General features: G+C 43.1%; 1 protein-coding gene across 2 annotated transcripts in view; it reads left to right on the top strand.

The window, feature by feature from the left end:
• Positions 1 to 290: 290 nt before the first annotated feature.
• Positions 291 to 19,956, top strand: part of rhpn1 (rhophilin, Rho GTPase binding protein 1) — a 30,167-nt gene continuing 10,501 nt past the window's right edge. Inside the window, exons 1-10 of one of the 2 annotated variants that reach the window (XM_020474412.2) lie at positions 291 to 343; positions 1,634 to 1,709; positions 1,950 to 2,040; positions 5,158 to 5,273; positions 8,298 to 8,426; positions 9,853 to 9,928; positions 10,048 to 10,125; positions 10,864 to 10,988; positions 13,568 to 13,734; positions 13,853 to 14,040. In XM_020474412.2, coding sequence (XP_020330001.1) covers positions 1,684 to 1,709; positions 1,950 to 2,040; positions 5,158 to 5,273; positions 8,298 to 8,426; positions 9,853 to 9,928; positions 10,048 to 10,125; positions 10,864 to 10,988; positions 13,568 to 13,734; positions 13,853 to 14,040 — 996 coding nt within the window. In that variant the 5' untranslated portion in view covers positions 291 to 343; positions 1,634 to 1,683. Of the gene's footprint in view, positions 344 to 1,497; positions 1,710 to 1,949; positions 2,041 to 5,157; positions 5,274 to 8,297; positions 8,427 to 9,852; positions 9,929 to 10,047; positions 10,126 to 10,863; positions 10,989 to 13,567; positions 13,735 to 13,852; positions 14,041 to 19,956 lie in introns of those variants that run through there. The other variant, XM_031785702.1, reaches the window with a different exon arrangement.

The following is a 19,956-nucleotide window of genomic DNA, read 5'->3' as shown; positions in this document are numbered from 1 at the left end:
GCTATTTCATTAATGTCAACTGCGTGTTTCCAAGGGCTAAAATAGAACTCCTTTCTATTTCTGACGCAGATCTTGCTGAAAGTCCTGCCTCTCCCATCTCCTCATTGGTTTGTAGAAGCAGGTACCCACGTGCCATCTCCACATTGGTTATACCCACGTGGGTGATTGAAAGACAAACTTTGTTGCCAATAGTAATGGTAATACTATGAAAGTTTAGATGCCAATCACCATATAAATTCAAAGATGAAAAAGCCTGGAAGGAGGAGAGATGACTAGAAACGATTCGGTTGGCCGTTTTATGTGTGGATGAATTTGTCAGAGTAGAGGTCCTTGTGCATTTCAGGTAAAATAACAACTCAATGTTTATATCCCAGGACCAATTAGCTAGCAACAGCAAGATAGCTAAATAGGACAAATTAACGTTAGCTAGCAAGTGCAAGCTAACTAGCTAAATGTCCATACATATTTAATGCTTTTCGACCTGTCCCCAAATGAATGTTATTGGTTCAGAGTTTGTTTTTATATTTTAACCTGCGTGTCGTGATCGCGTTTGGTGTAGGGGGACAATGATGGCGCACGCGATGGCACGATGGCGCACACGCGCAGCCGGTTTGGGTTCTGTGTTAGGCTTTTAGAGGTTTCATGTTATCCATATCGTTGGAGACTGTCTTACCCCTTTTTGCCGAAGTTTACAGACACCGGCCATATTCAACCGGTGTTGAGCGTCAGCAAATTCATCAGTTGTTCTGCGCTTTGCCACACTCAGATGAGAGTGCTCTGAAATCGAACAGATAGCCAGAGCGAATTTACGAACGCACCCTAAAATAGAGCTCCATGGGATGTTCACAGCAATGGGAGCAGATGTTTTGATCAAGAGACATCTTTAGAAAATATACACATTTACTCTAACACTAAACAACACTAAACACACAGATATGTATTTTACAGTTATAAGGTGAAGGTGAAATCTTATAGTTAGTTTTATAGCTTTCTAAATACAGTATAATCAAATTATAAGTAATTTCAACCCTTATTCATACAGTTTTGTTGAATAGGAAATACATCATATACTGTAAAATATTTCATATTTTCACATTTTTATCATATTTGTACTGTGTACTTGAGTTTGTGTCCTCAAAAGTGACTACACCTCATCAATGTATAGCTGTTTTTAACAGAAAGGTGGGAATGTATCCTTTGTTGAAGGGAGAATTACTAATGTTTGTTTAAGGTCAAGGTCCTCTAAATAATTACTTTTGAGATTACGTAGATTACATTTTTAGATGACATTTAGTTACAGTTAACTGTTTATAGTGGAAACCGTTGCTATGGGCAACTGTAATTCCACAATTTTGCCATCGCCCATGGGATTCACAATTGGACCGTTTATCTTGTCAGTTAGAGAAATATCATATTTTGATTCGTAAAAATCTACGTCAATTAATGTAGGTGCTATGTCATTGGTTATTTTGCATTTAAAGACACCGCCTCCTGGAATAAAGCCACGCGACGAGTTATTTCGTTTGTATTGTGTGAGAGAGTTGTGCGAATGCAAATTGTAAAATAAGACCGTGATTGTTTTGTTACGGGTCTTTCCTATGTTGATTTGCTCTCTTCCCATCCACCGCAACAGACACTGGCCTGCAAGTATTGGTGCAACAAGTTGCATAGCGTCCTGGCTTGATGATGGGAGAAGAACCTGCGACGAGGCAAGTGTAATGTTTAGTTGTGGGACAATGCTATGCTACAAACAGAACGAGCTCATCTATTCAATCCCAGTTCACTTGTTTCTAGTTTCGATATTGTTGCAACCATAGACACTATATAACACTGTCTGCTTGCCTTAGAAATGCCGTGACAATAACTGGTAGGGTTTGCTAGAGTAGAACGGGAGGAAAGTGGTGTTTTTATTTTGTACAACTTAACGGCCTTGGGACATTCTGTTGTAGAGAGCCAGAGATGTCTGACGCTGGCTCAGACGAGGAGTTGGCGCTTCCCGCACGGATGGAGGAGGGGAGTCACAACGGGAGTATCAGAAAGGTGAGGGATACGCAGTTGTAGTTCCAAAAACACGGTACTGTACCAACACCTTTTATATTACACGCTCAAACTGAAAATTGACAGCATATGCTATGACGGTACAATAATATAAAAATAAATACCAGATCAACTATGTACTCTTCAAAGTTATTTATTATTGACATGCATTTCCATGCAGTGTCATTACTGAATCGTTGACAGATTCATTGAGGGGTATCCTGGACCTGCATTGAGTTGCCTTATGTTGGTGAACTTTTGGTGACTTAGGTTGGGGGTCTGCTATTGCATCATGGGGGGTAGATTGGAGTAGGATACTGTCCAGTTGGGAGGTGTCATGGTACAGATAGTTTGTGGCTAGGAGAGCCTAGTTACCCCATTTCACCCCCTGCTGTCCCCTGGATTGGGCCTGGAGCACAGCTATGGCTGAGCAGTGGGCTGGGGCTGGAGGGCAGCTATGGCTGAGCTGGGGCAGTGGGCTGGGGCCCTGGGTCTGGAGGGCAGCTATGGCTGAGCTTGGGCAGTGGGCTGGGGCCCTGGGTCTGGAGGGCAGCTGGGTCTGGAGAGCAGCTGGGGCTAGAGCCTTGGAACTGGAGCATGACTTTGGCTGTGCTGGGAGGCTGGATAAGGGGACTGAAGCATGGCTATGGATGAGCTGGGGCTGGAGGCTTGGAACTGGAGCACGGCTATGGCTAAACTGGGAGAATGGAGCAGGGGACTGAAGGCAGGCTACTGGAGCATGGCTAGGCTAGCACCCTAATCCCTACAAGCACTCTGAGGATTACTGGGTGCACGCTCACAAAACAAACAACTCACAGAGGGGGGTGAAGGGAGGTGGGAGAGGGAAGGAAATGGAGAGGGTTGGTTTAAAGGGGGGGTCCTATTGCATCTGCCCACAGAACATCAACTGTCATTTTCTGTTCATTTCCCGACGATTGTAGGCCTACATGTTGGCAAGACATGTACATGTCTTGTCCTTTATCAGCAGACTGAAGGAAGACTACAGTGGAGTCAGGTGTCTGTAACAGGTGGCCCTGGGTTGAGACTCCAGTCCAGCTCTAGTTATAGTATGGTGCAGCAGCATCATCAGACACTAGTACAGTCCTGATCTAGGCTCTGATCTCCTAGCAGCAAGTGGCAATTGCTCACCCCTTTACCCCCTTCCCAGCCTCATGTCTTCTAAGATGAGATCTCAGAGCCCATCTTAGCCACTTATAGACGTGGTGGATGAAGTTGGTGTTGGGAAAAAGAGCACTGCTAACTTTTGGTGGCTGTATTTCTATGGTAGTCAGGTGTAAGGTATTCCGAGTCTCCTCCGCTCCGTGGGCCGTGACGTCTAAGGACTTACCTCACAGCAGGTTACTGACTGAGTTCTACTGGGGCTTGGTCTCTTGGCAACCATCGCTACGGGGATCCTGTTGCCAATGTAATAGGCTATCTGATCCTAACTGATGGAGGAGGGTGGTCTTAACCCTTTACACGTATGGATAGGGCCAAATTTGAAAGGTTTCAAAACACAAGAAATATGGAGAGCATATGCATAACCATGGCAGCAATTTAAAGGGAACAGTTTGGAGATTATGGCAACATTCGGTTAAAGGTGAGGACACAGCAGTACACCTGACACAAGACTGAATCCAAACATTACACTGTTGAATTTCATGTTTATTTTAAATCAGAAAATACTCCGGATACATTCAGTAACATAAGAAAATGATAGGAGAATTTGGGGTGAGCGGTGTAACTGGTGTTTCCAAGTGGCTGCACACCTTATCTAAAGTGTACACAGTTCCTAAGTCATTTCAATGCACTTTTATGACTTAAAGTAGTTTTCAACTATAAGGTGCTTTTTCATGCTCTCCTAGCTGTGCTGTTAAGGAATTAGAGCATGTACACTTGTAGTTGTGTTGTTTTTAAGCAATCCAAAAACAGTCATTTATAAATTGCAATCTGGGTCAGGTGGGAATAAATTGAAAGTTTGTTCTATTGCCAACATGACTAGCTAAATTTATAAAATGCTGTCTTAGTACTTAGCTACTATGGCCTATTTATTCCCTTACCTCCTTACTCCATTTGCACACATTGTATATAGATTTTTCTATTGTTATTGACTGAACGTTTGTTTATTCCATGTGTAACTCTGTTGTTTTTTTTGTCACACTGCTTTGCTTTATCTTGGCCAGGTTGCAGTTGTAAATGAGAATGTGTTCTCAACTGGCCTACCTGGTTAAATAAAATAAAAAGTGATAAGCTTTCACATGGCAATTCAGAGAAGCAGATTGTAATTTTGGTGTGCAATGAATAGAGTCGTGAGTGTGTTGTCCGCGGCAGATTTTCTTCATAATATAACAAAGCACAGGTTCACTGTGTTCAGGACAACCCAGGGTATGATGCCATGTCATCGTGTAACTGTACATCAAACATAGTAGTGATAAATGTTGACACTGTATATTACATTAGTTTTATGATATTGAAATGTGAAGAGCATATTTGGACCGTATAGATGTTTTGGTTTGCTTGTATGACATCAAAGTGGTATTTATTATAATCCTCAACGTCTCCTCTTTCAAAATGCATTGAGTCCTCGTAATTTACTGTATTTCTCTCACTCAGACAACAGTTGCCCAACTAGCGGTAGGGATGTGGTCAACTTCTTGTCGTGCGCAGTGCTGAAGATCAGACTGGATGTCAGTCAAAACCCATACAGAGCTGTGAGGCGGAGACACTGAACTCTGACGTCATTTAGAACATGTTACTGTACAGCCATTGCACTCCAATTTAGGCGCTTACCGGTGTTCAAATCTGCCATTTTTAACCCGTGCACAAGTGTGAAGGTTTAATCACTCAGGCTTAATCAGGGAGGGAAACTAAACGAGGTGCTCAGATGTATCTATTGCAGGGCTTTGTTATGTAATCCACTGAACAGTCCACCAACCTACCTGTTCGGCTAGGAGTACTCTGTTTTACCTGCAGTTGGTGTTTAATAGCCGCTTATTATACACAAATGCATGTAAACTAGAAATACACATAGGGCCTAGACACAAGCAAACAGACAGACATATGTGCTTTAGCATGTTATGCGTTATCCACAATCTATTCCCCCCCCACCCTTCTCTCCAGGGTTGTGATCCGTGCTCCCAGACCCAGCGCAGTAAGCTGCAGCACCGTAGAGCTCGTATCAACCAGCAGATTAACAAGGAGATGAGGATGAGAGCTGGTGCTGAGAACCTCTTCAGGTGAGCTGGGGTGGGTGAGGGAAGGGACGGGTCATTGTACCAGTGGACAAATATTGTCTCTGATCCTGTGTACACTCTCCTCCTGGGCAGCTCTGGGGCCACTTCCCAAGCTGTGGTGGGAGAAGAAACTCAGAGCCCCACTACCTGTGGAAATATTGAGCTGTATCACATATAAACACTAGCAGATGGATCTTCCAAACTATTTTAGGGTGTATGGGGAACGCCCCCAAAACACACCGCCTTGTTTTATGGCACTCTGTGTGTCTGTGTGGTCATTCGGCAGGTTTGATGAACTTTATTTGGTATTTTTTCCCCCCTCAGTTTTAAAGTGTAACTTGCCAGTTGGATGGTCTTATCAAACACACATACTGTCTCTCTGACCTGTACTCGTACAGTTATAATACAGCCTGTTCTCATTCTGTCTTCTTTAAAGTCATTCCGACTTTATTTCAGAGGAAGAAAGAGGCTGGTGGCAGGACATCAAAGCTGACCTAGGGTTTTATAGCACATCAAACCAACCTCTTTCAGGGCATTAGCGTCATTCTGATCCTTTCAAACAGTTCATCATTCATCCCACGCTTGTATATGTACAGTGTTACTGTGAGGGGCCACTGAAGGACATGCTGTGTCTGAGTGGTTATGTAGAGGAGCAGAGCTATGGTATGTTGGACACTGTCTTTAACATCCACATTCATCCATCAGAGAGGATGAGGAGCAGGAGATTGGGGAGAGGAGACTGAATTAAAGCAGAGCAGTGTGCTCCCTTTTTCTTTAGTGGGCTGTTTAGCTGCTGAGTCAGGCGGTCATAAGATAAACAACATCAAGCTAATTGAAAGAGAACCAACCCTCCCCTTGTGTCAACCCTCCCTCCCCTCACTTGTTTTTTTTTTTAGGTTTTGAGAAAAGCTAGCATAAGGGAAATAGAATAAGATTAGCCTAGTCATTGAATTAGTAGAGATGTCATGCACCATGTATCCCATTCACCAGCTTTTTATAGTTGACTCCGAGTCCTCTCAGGCGAGGACATGACTCAAATTGTCCTACTTCAGAATTTGCTGTTTGGCCCTATAGCGACAACTACATAAGAGGGGTGGCTATGGCAGTGCTCTATGCTGACCTTTTTTACAAGGAGCACATGCGCTTAAATTGAGACATTTGGTATTTAAGCTGATGCTCCTAAATTAAAATTCCAGGTCGCATAGTAAATCTTTAGGCCTGTATGCGTGTTAAATGGTTGCACTGTAGATATGACACCCCCACCCCCCCTAGCAGCACCCCCACTGTCCCTTCCTTCCCCTCTATTGAGACTGGATCACAGAGACCCCTGGCGCCACCAATCAACAAGCTTTGTCTTGTCCAGCTGCTCCACCTTCTCATCCAGAGAGATTTTCCTAGGGAGGACAGCTGTCTGCAGGAATCTCATCTCTGGGTTTCAGTGGGAGACATGTTTATCCTCACCAGTGTCCCACACCCACATGTGTAATGGAAATAGTTCAGTGAACCGTCTTCAGGTTATTAGTAGTCTAACCTTGCCTGATACCTGAAGACTTGCATTAGCTCCGACCAAGTCATTTGGCATGATGCAGGACTCTCTGGTTCAGCGCCAGTCACGCGTGTACACACACACGATGAGTTGTCTGTGAACTGGTTTGTGGTGGTAGGAGCTAGGGTGAGGAGGGGAAAGGGAGTGACCGAGACTAATGAAGGATGATTGGAGAACCTAGGAGGGGAGGGGGTGCATCACATTAGAGCTTCTGATTGGCTGATGATGTCATGTGGCGGCATGCTGGTGTAACAGGACAGTGTGTTTATATACTGTGGGCTGGTGTAACAGGACAGTGTGTTTATATACTGTGGGCTGGTGTAACAGGACAGTGTGGGGGGAGGGGGTATGTCACAGATTGGTGGTTCAAGGTGTGTGTGTGTCCGTTGGTTACCTCTGTCTCTCTTAGCCTCAGACAGGTGTCAACATGCCTAACCTTTCACCTCTGTGTGTGTCGGTCTTCTAATCCGGGACAAGTCTCCTGTTGTGGTTGAAAGACTGGCTCTCGTTGAGTCCTAATTGTCACCTGGCAAAGGGAGTGGCTTTCTCATCCAAGTTAATCACAGTTGTGTCTGTGCTGAGCAATAAGAGCGTTTTGAAGTCTGTTCAGTTTTTGAAAAATAGTCACGTTTTTGATTTGGTTTAAACAAATACATTATGTGGGTTGCATGCTATAACAACACAGAATAAAGCAATGAATAAAAGCCCCATGATGGCAGTGACTGCTCATTACTGCGTATCACTTATTATCAATTTATTCACATTACTTTACATCAATAAAATACTTCCTTTGTGACATTTTTAATTTGATCATCTCTTCTCAGGCGGTGTCTCTGTCCCAACAAGTCATACCATATAGACTAGTAGCTGGCTATAGCGCTGCTTTCTGACAATCACTATTTTAGTAGTTCTTCAAAGTAGATCAAGCATATTTTTATGACTTCTGAATACCAACAATGAATTACTTAGATCATGTATTGTCAGATAGAGATGCCTCACGAAGGAAAAACTGCTCTCTATCCTTCTCGATCTGGCGTTCTGTCCCCCTCCTTCGCCGTATCAGTCTGCCCTACGAGACTTGCCTGGATAAGTGGAAGGCTCAATGTATTCTGGTCATTGTAGTTAAATAACCACCATTTGGGCTAATTGCTTTGTGTGAGTTAGTTATCGGCCCAAAACTCCTCGGGGCTCCAGAAAGTGTCCATTGCGTAACCAGGGGGAGTACCCAGGATTTCTGTGATGTGGAGAGAAGTGTGTCGGATACCATGACAACGAAGTGATGCCTCGGAGTTTGAGGAAAGTTCTAAAATGTTAGCGTTGTTTACATCAGATCAGCCAGTCAGCCAAAGTAACGAAAGCTTATGTCAAACACACTGTTGTACATTTGACAAATGCCCATGGACTAAATGCACTATCCTGTTTCTGTATGGTATTTCTCTATATTGTCCTAATATAATCTGATATGAACATGTTTGTTGCAGAGCCACCACTAACAACAAGGTAAAGGAGACTGTGGCTCTAGAGCTGAGCTTTGTCAACTCTAACCTGCAGCTACTGAAGGAAGAGCTAGAGGAACTCAACAGCAATATGGAGGTCTACCAGACCGAGAGGTAACATGTGAACAACAAGATCTCATAGTTTTACTTACAAATCTGATGTATTATGGATGAACGTCTTTTTTAGGCGTTAATTCCACGTGGTTACCAAGGTTAATTCCACGTGGTTACCAAGGTTAATTCCACGTGGTTACCAAGGTTAATTCCACGTGGTTACCAAGGTTAATTCCACGTGGTTACCAAGGTTAATTCCACGTGGTTACCAAGGTTAATTCCACGTGGTTACCAAGGTTAATTCCACGTGGTTACCAAGGTTAATTCCACGTGGTTACCAAGGTTAATTCCACGTGGTTACCAAGGTTAATTCCACGTGGTTACCAAGGTTAATTCCACGTGGTTACCAAGGTTAATTCCACGTGGTTACCAAGGTTAATTCCACGCGGTTACCAAGGTTAATTCCACGTGGTTACCAAGGTTAATTCCACGTGGTTACCAAGGTTAAAACGGAAACAACTCAAGGTTACATTTAGGTATTCATTCCAAGTGGCTAATGGAAAATACCACCTGAGAACTTTTGCTATTTAGTTTCATTAGTCCATTGTTGACATAGTCCCAAAATGTTTTGCTGGTCAGCAAACACGTTGTCAAGATATGTAACTTTCATAATACAGAAATCATCCCTGCGTGACGCGTGTTGCATCATATGATGCGTCATACGGGGAGTGTTTCTGTATTATGAAAGTTGTATATCTTGACAACTTGATTGCTGACCAGCAAAACATTTTGGGACATTATCAACAATGGATTAATCGTTTTCGGGTGGAGTTTTCCTTTAAGGTTAAGGCTATGGTTTGTGGAAGGCTTTACAAAAACAAGGTGCTGTTTCCATGAACTATCATCAAGTATTCTCCCGGCTTGTTAGAGCATTGTGAACTGCCATGGGGCCGTGATCAGAGTAGCGCTCTTCGCCCTAGGAGTATCATGAGTTCGCGCCCGTGCTGGGCAATAATATTGCTATTTTTGTTTTGTGAGAGCCGATGAAGGCATATCGCCGTTCTCAGGACCTCTTTTAAAACGTCCGAAATTGAATTCTGTTTCTAGTGATCAGCCTGGTGTAAAAGCACACACCCTGGTGGAGGGCGATGGCCTATTTGGGCTAATTCTAGCCTAATGAGTTGCCTGCATTGCCAGTAAGGAAGCGAGGTGTGTTTGTGTTAGCCAGGCACAGTTCTGAGGTTTCTTCCATCCCAGCTGAAGCGCAGGGTCACAAGGGGACAAATCCTGTGATTACTGTCATTAATTACCCCATGGGGAGGAGTGGAGTTAATGCACTGTGTTGTGGTATTAGAGGAGTGAGGGGCTACTGGTCAATATAGTTACTCTAATAGTACAGGGAGACAGATGGGGAGGGAGGTTTGGGTTTTCTGTGGAGGTTTGTGACAAATGTCATTTAACACATGTGTTGGTCTCTCTCCTTAAGTGAAGCCATCAATGTTCCCATGATCCCACTGGGTCTGAAGGAGACCAAGGAAGTGGACCTCACTGTCCCTCTCAAGGTAAGGACGATAGGACCTTACAGCCTCCCTCAAGGTGAGGACAATGGATAATATCTCTTGCTCGTTCTCAGTACTCACTTTATTTAATATGCATCTCTCATTTTTCTTCACTCTGTCAGGACGTTATCTGTGAGCATTATGGAGAGGACAGCTCTTTGTTTGAGAAGGAGATCAAGGAGTTTATGGAGCTCAGACAGGTTAGATACTCTTGAAATGCTAATTAACTGCTCATGCTGTTGAAGATGCTGCCACCTAGTGGATTTATGACTGAGTACGGTTACATGCAATAATGTGATTTACTATGGATGGTCAAATTAATATAATAGTTTGATTAAAATGTTTACATGCTTTGCAAGAAGAATGCTTTCCCTAATAATCCTGTTTACATGGACACCTCTGAAATCAGGCTACCTGATGACACTGATAAATGCAGAAAATCACCAAGCAAAATAAACGTTCTACCACAGCGGCCATGTTATTTTTGGGAATCATATTTGATTCTGAGTTCGGACATATAAAGTTTGTATGTGAAAATGACTTCTAAGACTTGTTCGGAACTCGCGTCGCTAAAGAGAAAGGCTCTCGGCTGGTGCTAGCACATGCACAGCTGAAATGCCAATTTATATAAACAAAACTATTTAAGGTGTTTACATGTCCTAATGATTTGAAAGATTGCTCAGAAAACCAGGTGTTTTAATTGACGTACGTTTACTTCGATTTGGACTTTACGCCAATTAAGATGAGCAGAGTAAGGTGTTTACACAATAGTCATGTAATCTGACTACCGCCATAATCATTTTAATATCCAATTATTACTGTGCATGTAAATGTACTCAGTGACTATTGGCTGACTGGTTGCTTCTCAGTGGCTGTAAATATCTGTGTAATATGTATGTTGAGTGTTAATGTGCGTCTTAACTGTGTGTTGTCAACAGGCCATGCGTACCCCCAGTCGTAATGAAGCCGGTTTGGAGCTTCTGATGGAGTATTATAACCAACTATACTACCTGGACCAGAGGTTCTTCCCCCCACACAGAACACTAGGAGTCCACTTCCACTGGTATACACCCAAACCAAACCAGACGTGCGCGCACACACACTGCAACCCACCGCATGCACACACACACACACACACACACAATCTCTTACTCCTCTCTAGTTCATGTCTCGTCCTGTTTCTCTCCCTTCTCTCAATTCAAAGGGCTTTATTGGCATGGGAAACATATGTTAACATGGCCAAACCAAATGAAATGGATAAACAAAAGGGAAATGAACATTACACAAACATTCCAAAGGAATAGAGACATTTTAAATGTCATACATATTATGTGTGTATATATACAGTGTTATAATGATGTACAAAAGGGAAAATAAATAAACAGGAATATGGGTTGTATTTACAATGGTGTTTGTTCTTCACTGGTCGCCCTTTTCTCGTGGCAACAGGTCACAAATATTGCTGCTGTGATGGCACACTGGAATTTCACCCAGTAGATATGGGAGTTTATCAAAATTGGATTTGTTTTTGAATTCTTTGTGGGTCTGTGTGATCTGTAGGGAATATGTCTCTAAAATGGTCATACATTTAGGTTAGGAGGTGCAGCTCAGTTTCCACATTTTGTGGGCAGTGAGCACATAGCCTGTCTTCTCTTGAGAGCCATGTCTGCCTACGGCAGCCTCTCAATGGCCAGGCTATGCTCACTGAGTCTACATAGTCTAAGCTTTCTTTAAGTTTGGGTCAGTCACAATGGTCAGGTATTCTGCCACTGTGTACTCTTTGTTTAGGGCCAAATAGCGTTCTTGTTTGCGCAGTTTTTTTTGTTAATTACTTGACACATTGGAAATAATTATCTTTTTGTTTTCTCGTGATTTGGTTGGGTTTAATTTATGTTGCTGTCCTGGGGCACTGTGGGGTCTGTGAACAGCACCAGCTTGGTTAGGGGACTCATCTCCAGGTTCATCTCGCTGTAGGTGATGTCTTTGATGTGGAAGGTTTGGGAATCTCTTCCTTTTAGGTGGTTGTAGAGTTTAACGGCTCTTCTCTGAATTTCGATAATTATGTTGTATCGGCTTAATTCTGCTCTGCAAGCATTATTTGGTGTTTTAATTTGTACACTGAGGATATTTTTGCAGAGCTTTTTTTTGTGTGTGTGTGAAGTCTTGGTTGGTGAGCGGACCCCAGACCTCATAACCATAAAGGGAAATGGGTTCTATAACAGATTCAATTATTTTTAGCCAGATCCTATTTGGTATGTTGAATTTTATGTTCCTTTTGATGGTGTAGAAGGCCCTTCTTGCCTTGTCTCAGATCGTTCACAGCTTTGCGGAAGTTCCCTGGGGCGTTGATGTTTAGGCCGTGGCGTGTGTAGTGTGTTGTGGGCTCTAGATTGAATTTGTACTTGTGGTCTTCGCAACTGGACCTTTTTTGGAACAACCATTATTTTTGTCTTACTGCGATTTACTGCCAGGGCCCAGGTCTGACAGTCTGTGCAGAAGATCTAGGTGCTGCTGTAGGCCCTCCTTGGTTGGGACAGAAGCACCAGATCATCAGGCATTTGACTTCAGATTCTAGTAGGGTGAGGTCAGGTGCTGAAGACTGTTCCAGTGCCCTCGCCAATTTGTTGATATATGTTGAAGAGGGTGGGGCTCAAGCTGCATCCCTGTCTCTCCCCATGGCCATGTGCAAAGAAATGTAGGTTTTTTGCTAATTTTAACCGCACTTGTATACATGGATTTTTTTGTATGTTGGAATGTTTTACCCCAACACCACTTTCCATCAACTTGTATAGCAGACCCTCATGCCAAATGTGGTCAAGCTTCTTTTTTTTTTAATCAAAAAACCATGGGAGGACTTTGCCTTTGTTTTGGTTTGTTTGTCAATTAGGGTGTGCAGGGTGACTATGTTGGAGGGTTTGTATTTTGTGCTGTAGTTCATTCAGTGTAATTGCCATAAGCACTGGATTCTCCAGTCTTTAATAGTTGATATTCTAAGATTTGTGTTTGATCATGTATGTTTTTGCTGTGTTCTTTGTTATAGAGCCAAAAAGATTGGAGAAGTGGTTTATCCATACCATATTTATCCATTTGTTTTGGATGGACAACTCAATGTTTAGTGTTTTCCAAACTTCCCAGAAGTGGTTTAGATTCTTCAATTACATTGAGCTGATTTCTGATGTATTGTTCCATCTCTTTCTGTAGTGTATTTCCGTATTATTTGTGATTCACCATAGTGAAGTTGTAGGCTCAGGTTTTCTGGGTCTCTGTATTTGGTTGTATAGGTTTCTTTCTTAGGTTTTTGCATTCTTCATCAAAATGTGTCATTGTTGTAAATGTTTAGGTTGTCTGCTTGACATTTTTAGGTTTGATAGGGAAGCTGAGAGGTCATATATACTGTTTAGGTTTTCTACTACCACATTTACAACTTCACTATTTCAGTGGAATGTTTTGTCCAGGAATATAGCATCTATAGCATTTCTTAATATTATTCAGTTCCTTTTGGCTTTGACGCCTCATGATTGATTATTGCTCTGTTCAAGTTGACTGGTCTGATGAGGTGCCAGTGAGCTGTGGGAACGCTCTGAGACTCTCTCAACTGCCCCTCCCTCTCTCACACCTGCCCATCCCCCGCTCTGTCTCTAGGTATGACTCTCTAACAGGTGTGCCGTCGTGCCAGCGTGCGTTGGCGTTTGAGAAGGGCAGTGTGCTGTTCAACGTGGGGGCTCTCTACACACAGATAGGAGCCAGACAGGACCGCTCTGCTACAGCTGGCATAGACCGGGCTATAGACGCCTTTCAGAGAGCTGCAGGTAACCACACATTCTTACACTCGCATTAACATGGCATGAGATTCACACACAGACACACACACACCTTCTGTTTGCGCTGTGTTTCAACATACTTGTAAAAGCTATTGTGTGTGTCCAGGTGCATTTAACTACCTGAAGGAGAACTTCTCCAATGCTCCCAGTCTGGATATGAGTGGCCCGTCACTATGCATGCTGGTCCGCCTGATGATTGCCCAGGTGCAGGAGTGTGTGTTCGAAAGAGTCACACTCACAACTCCGGACACGCACTTCATCACCCAGCTACAAGTGGCAAAGGAGGCCGCACGGGTGAGGGGGCGTGTGTGTCTGTGTGTGTCAAACATGTTATACCCACTGGTGCACAATACCTTGAGCCAGTGCCCTTGTTGAAGACTTCTCTTCTGTTCTGGTTAAGGACTATGTTCCATTCTCCTGACTTTCTCTCTTAATTACATTTCAAAGTGTTTTATTGGCATGGGAAACATATGTTTTACATTGCTGAAGCAAATGGAATAAACCAGGTCAACATTACACAAGTTTTAAAAGTATATAGACGTTTCAAATGTTATATTATTGGCTATGTACAGTGTTGTAACAATGTGCAAGTAGTTGAACTATGAAAGGGGAAATAAATAACTAGATGAATATAGGTTGCATTTACAATGTTTATGATCCACTGGCTGCCCTTTTCTCATGGCAATGGGACAGAAATCTTGCTGCTGTGAAGACACTGCGGTATTTCGCCTAACTGATATTGGAGTTTATCAATGTTTAATTTGTTTTCACATTCTTTGTGTGTGAGCTGTTGGAAATATGTGTTTCTAATGTGGTCATACATTTTTTTGTCTGGCGGTTGGGGAGTGTAACTCAGTTTCCACTTCATTTTGTGGGCACATGGGCAAACCTGGCTCTCGAGATGCCACGCTTTGGCGTCCTCTCTCAATAGCCTTCTATGCTGAGTCTGTACATAGTCAAGGATTTTGTTTTTTAAGGTCAGTCACAGTGGTCAGGTATTCTACCACTGTGTACACTCTGTTTAAGGCCAAATAACATTCCTGTTTTTTTGTTTATTCTTTCCAGTGTGTCAAATAGTTATCTTTTTGCTTTCTCATAATTTGGTTTGGTCTAAATGTGTTTCTGTCCTGGGGCTCACCTGGCTGAGGAGACTCTTCTCTACGTTCATCTCTCTGTAGGTGAGGGCTTTGTGGTGGAATGTGTGGGCAATGCTTCCTTTTAGGTGGTTATAGAATTTAACAGCTATTTTCTAGATTTCGATAACTAGCGTGTATTGTCCTAATTCTGGTATACCTGCATTGTTTTCCAATAAGTATATTTTTGCAGAGTCTCAATTGGGTGTTTGTCTCATTTTTGTGACTTTTTGATTAGTGAGTGGACCTCTGACCTCGCAACCATACAGGGCAATGGGTTTGTTAACTGATTAAAGTATTTTTAGACAGAACTCAGATCCTAATTGGGATGTTTATGTTCCTTTTTATGGCCTAGAAGGACCTTCTTGCCTTAGATTGTTCACAGCCTTGTGGAAGTTACCTGTGGTGTTTAGGCTGAGGTAGGTGTAATAATTTGTGCTCTAGGGCAACAGTGTCTGGATAGAATTTGTTGTCTTGCCTACTGGACCTTTTTGGAACACTGTTATTTTTGTCTTACTGCGATTCACTGTCAGGGCCCAAGTCTGACAGTCTGTGCAGAAGATCTATGTGCTGCTGTAGGCCCTCCTTGGCTGGAGACAGAAGCAAATGGTAGACATTTGTTTTCAGTAGAGTAGGCCCGGGTTCAGCAGATTGTTCTAGTGCCCTCGCCAATGTATTAATATATACAGTTGAAGTCGGAAGTTTACATACACTTAGGTTGGAGTCATTAAAACCCGTTTTTCAACTACTCCACAAATTTCTTATTAACAAACTATAGTTTTGACAAGTCATTTAGGACCTCTACTTTGTGCATGACACAAGTCATGAGTCTCCTTCACTGCAGCTGAGGTGAGTAAAACATTTAAACGTGTTAACCCTCGCAAGGCTGCAGGCCCAGGCGGCATCCCCAGCCGCTCCCTCAGAGCATGCGCAGACCAGCTGGCTGGTGTGTTTACGGACATATTCAATCAATCCCTATCCCAGTCTGCTGTTCCCACATGCTTCAAGAGGGCCACCATTGTTCCTGTTCCCAAGAAAGCTAAGGTAACTGAGCTAAACGACTACCGCCCCGTAGCACTCACTTCCGTCATCATTAAGTGCTTTGAGAGACTAGTCAAGGACCATATCACCTCCACCCTACCTGACACCCTAGACCCACTCCAATTTGCTTACTGCCCAAATAGGTCCACAGACGATGCAATCTCAACCACACTGCATACTGCCCTAACCCATCTGGACAAGAGGAATACCTACGTGAGAATGCTGTTCATCGACTACAGCTCGGCATTTAACACCATAGTACCCTCCAAGCTTGAGACCCTGGGTCTCGACCCCGCCCTGTGCAACTGGGTACTGGACTTCCTGACGGGCCGCCCCCAGGTGGTGAGGGTAGGCAACATCTCCACCCCGCTGATCCTCAACACTGGGGCCCCACAAGGGTGCGTTCTGAGCCCTCTCCTGTACTTCCTGTTCACCCACGACTGCGTGGCCACGCACGCCTCCAACTCAATCATCAAGTTTGTGGATGACACAACAGTGGTAGGCTTGATTACCAACAACGACGAGACTGCCTACAGGGAGGAGGTGATGGCCCTCGGAGTGTGGTGTCAGGAAAATAACCTCACACTCAACGTCAACAAAACTAAGGAGATGATTGTGGACTTCAGGAAACAGCAGAGGGAACACCCCCCTATCCACATCGATGGAACATTAGTGGAGAGGGTAGCAAGTTTTAAGTTCCTCGGCATACACATCACAGACAAACTGAATTGGTCCACCCACACAGACAGCATCGTGACGAAGGCGCAGCAGCGCCTCTTCAACTTCAGGAGGGTGAAGAAATTCGGCGTGTCACCAAAAACACTCTCAAACTTCTACAGATGCACAATCGAGAGCATCCTGGCGGGCTATATCACCGCCTGGTACGGCAACTGCTCCGCCCACAACCGTAAGGCTCTCCAGAGGGTAGTGAGGTCTGCACAACGCATCACCGGGGGCAAACTACCTGCCCTCCAGGACACCTACACCACCCGATGTTACAGGAAGGCCATAAAGATCATCAAGGACAACAACCACCCGAGCCACTGCCTGTTCACCCCGCTATCATCCAGAAGGCAAGGTCAGTACAGGTGCATCAAAGCTGGGACCGAGAGACAGAAGCTGTTTTTCAATCTCAAGGCCATCAGACTGTTAAACAGCCACCACTAACATTGAGTGGCTGCTGCCAACACACTGACTCAACTCCAGCCACTTTAATAATGGGAATTGATGGGAAATGATGTAAAATATATCACTAGCCACTTTAAACAATGCTACCTAATATAATGTTTACATACCCTACATTATTCATCTCATATGTATATACTATCATCTACTGCATCTTTATGTAATACATGCATCACTAGCCACTTTAAACTATGCCACTTTGTTTACATACTCATCTCATATGTATATACTGTACTCGATACCATCTACTGTATCTTGCCTATGCCGCTCTGTACCATCACTCATTCATATATCTTTATGTACATATTCTTTATCCCCTTACTTGTGTGTATAAGACAGTAGTTTTGGAATTGTTAGTTAGATTACTTGTTGGTTATTACTGCATTGTCGGAACTAGAAGCACAAGCATTTCGCTACACTCGCATTAACATCTGCTAACCATGTGTATGTGACAAATAAATTTGATTTGATTTGAGATGCTGGAGGAAATGGGTACAAAAGCATCTATATCCACAGTAAAGCGAGTCCTATATTGACATAACCTGAAACCTCAGCAAGGAAGAAGCCACTGTTCCAAAACCACCATAAAACAGCTAGACTACGGTTTGCAACTGCACATGGGGACAAAGATTGTACTTTTGGAGAAATGTCCTCTGGTCTGATGAAACAAAAATAGAACTGTTTGGCCATAATGACCATTGTTATGTTTGGAGGAAAAAGGGGGAGGCTTGCAAGCCGAAGAACACCATCCCAACCTTAAAGCACGTGGGTGGCAGCATTATGTTGTGGGGGTGCTTTGCTGCAGAAAGGACTGTTGCACTTCACAAAATAGATGGCATCATGTGGAGGAAAATTGTGTGGATATATTCAAGCAACATGGCATCATGTGGAGGAAAATTGTGTGGATATATTCAAGCAACATCTCAAGACATCAGTCAGGAAGTTGAAGCTTGGTCGCAAATGGGTCTTCCAAATGGACAATGGGCCCCAAGCATACTTCCAAAGTCCAGGTATGGGAGTGGCCATCACAAAGCCATGACCTCAATCCCATAGAGAACTTGTGGGCAGAACAGAAAATGTGTGCGAGCAAGGAGGCCTACAAGCCTGACTTAGTTACACCAGCTCTGTCAGGAGGAATGGGCCAAATTTCACCCAACTTATTGTGGGAAGCTTGTGGAAGGCTACCCAAAATGTTTGACCCAAGTTAAACAATTTAAAGGCAAAGCTAACAAATACTAATTCCCACTGATTTATATCAGCTTTTATTTCTTTCATCACATTCCCATTCTCTCTACTATTATTCTGACATGTCACATTCTTAAAATAAAGTGGTGATCCTAACTGACCTAAGCAGGGAATTTTTACTAAGATTAAATGTCAGGAATTGTGAAACTGAGTTTAAATGTATTTGGCTATGTAAACTTCCGATTTCAACTGTAGGAGCTGCACATTTGAGTAAATATGGATCCAGATTGTCAGCGCCTAATGATTTCTTACGATCTATAGCAGATCGTGCAGATAAGACCTCATCTTCTGTGACTTTTTGGAAATTAAAAACGGGCTTTCCACATCAGCTTAAGGCCGAGGGGCTGAAACAATAGACCGGTCAGGATCATGTTGGACATTTTTCTTTTAAAGAAAACCAGCAGAAATAAAGTGCTTATTAAAAACATCACAAGTTTCAGGTCAGTCACTGATTCCGATGTAATTTGCTTCGGCAGGGACGTTGAATTTCCTCGTTTTAAGTGAGTTAACGGTTTTCCATAATTTAGAGGGATCACCAGCAGACTCTGTCATAGCACTAAGAAAATACCTAGATTTTTGCCTATTTTATTCCTCAAATGCATAAAAAGTAGCCAATCAGCTGTTTCACCAGTTTTCCTCACCAAGGCCCATGCTTTATTATTTTGCAGGAAAAGGATTTTAAAATGAGAGGAGAACCAAGGATTAGTTCGTTTTTAAATTTTGTAAATGTGTATCCGGAAGTTGCTTTAACGGGCCGGGCCGTGTTTATCAGCCATGGAGGTAAAAATCGGCTAAAAGAAATTTGGTCCATTATGCAGTTTCCGGATAAAAGCTCTGAGAAATAAAGGCCATGGATAAAGGCTTGCTCAGAGAAGTGTTTAATTCTAAAGAAACTATATACAGATGTCAGGTTTTTTTTTTGTTTTTTTTTTGCCTAGTGTCTCTGATACATGTAATAGGGTAGTGGTCACTGTCATTTGCAAATAACCCCCTAGCTATATGAAGTGTATTTAATATAAGGTCTATTCATGTAGATTTTTCCAGATCTTTTGGATTAGGACGGGTAGGTATAGTTATTTAGTTAATTACAAATGTCTTTAAGTGACGCTGGCATCAGCCAGTCCAGATTGAGGTCTCCGATTTAATAATTCAGAGTTTGCATAATTAGACATTAACTCAAACATTTTGCATAGAGCAGATACTGGAGCTGAGGGTGGGCGAACTCCCGCTAGCGTTAGTGCATTATGACCAAGGACCACCTTTAGAACTAAGCAGTCATACTGTCTCGGAACAGAAGTTGAAATGGACACCGTGACATCTAGGTTGCATTTAACATGGATGGCAATACCTCCACCTCTGCCTGCTCTGTAGATATTGTACCCAGCTAACAGAATGCTTTTCCAACAGTCTTGAAGGTGTTCCCACATATGCTGAGCACTTATTGGTGGCTTTTCCTCCACTCTGCAGTCCAAATCATCCCAAACCATCTCAATTGGGTTGAGGTCAGGTGATTGTGGAGGCCAAGTCATCTGATGCAGCACTTCATCACCTGCCTTGGTCAAATAGCCCTTACACAGCCTGGAGGTGTGTTTGATCATTGTCCTGT

Source organism: Oncorhynchus kisutch, linkage group LG13, assembly GCF_002021735.2.
Source record: "Oncorhynchus kisutch isolate 150728-3 linkage group LG13, Okis_V2, whole genome shotgun sequence".
Taxonomy (NCBI): Eukaryota; Metazoa; Chordata; class Actinopteri; order Salmoniformes; family Salmonidae; genus Oncorhynchus; species Oncorhynchus kisutch.
Note: the sequence above shows the minus strand (reverse complement) of the source record. Positions and strands in the feature narration are given on the sequence as shown.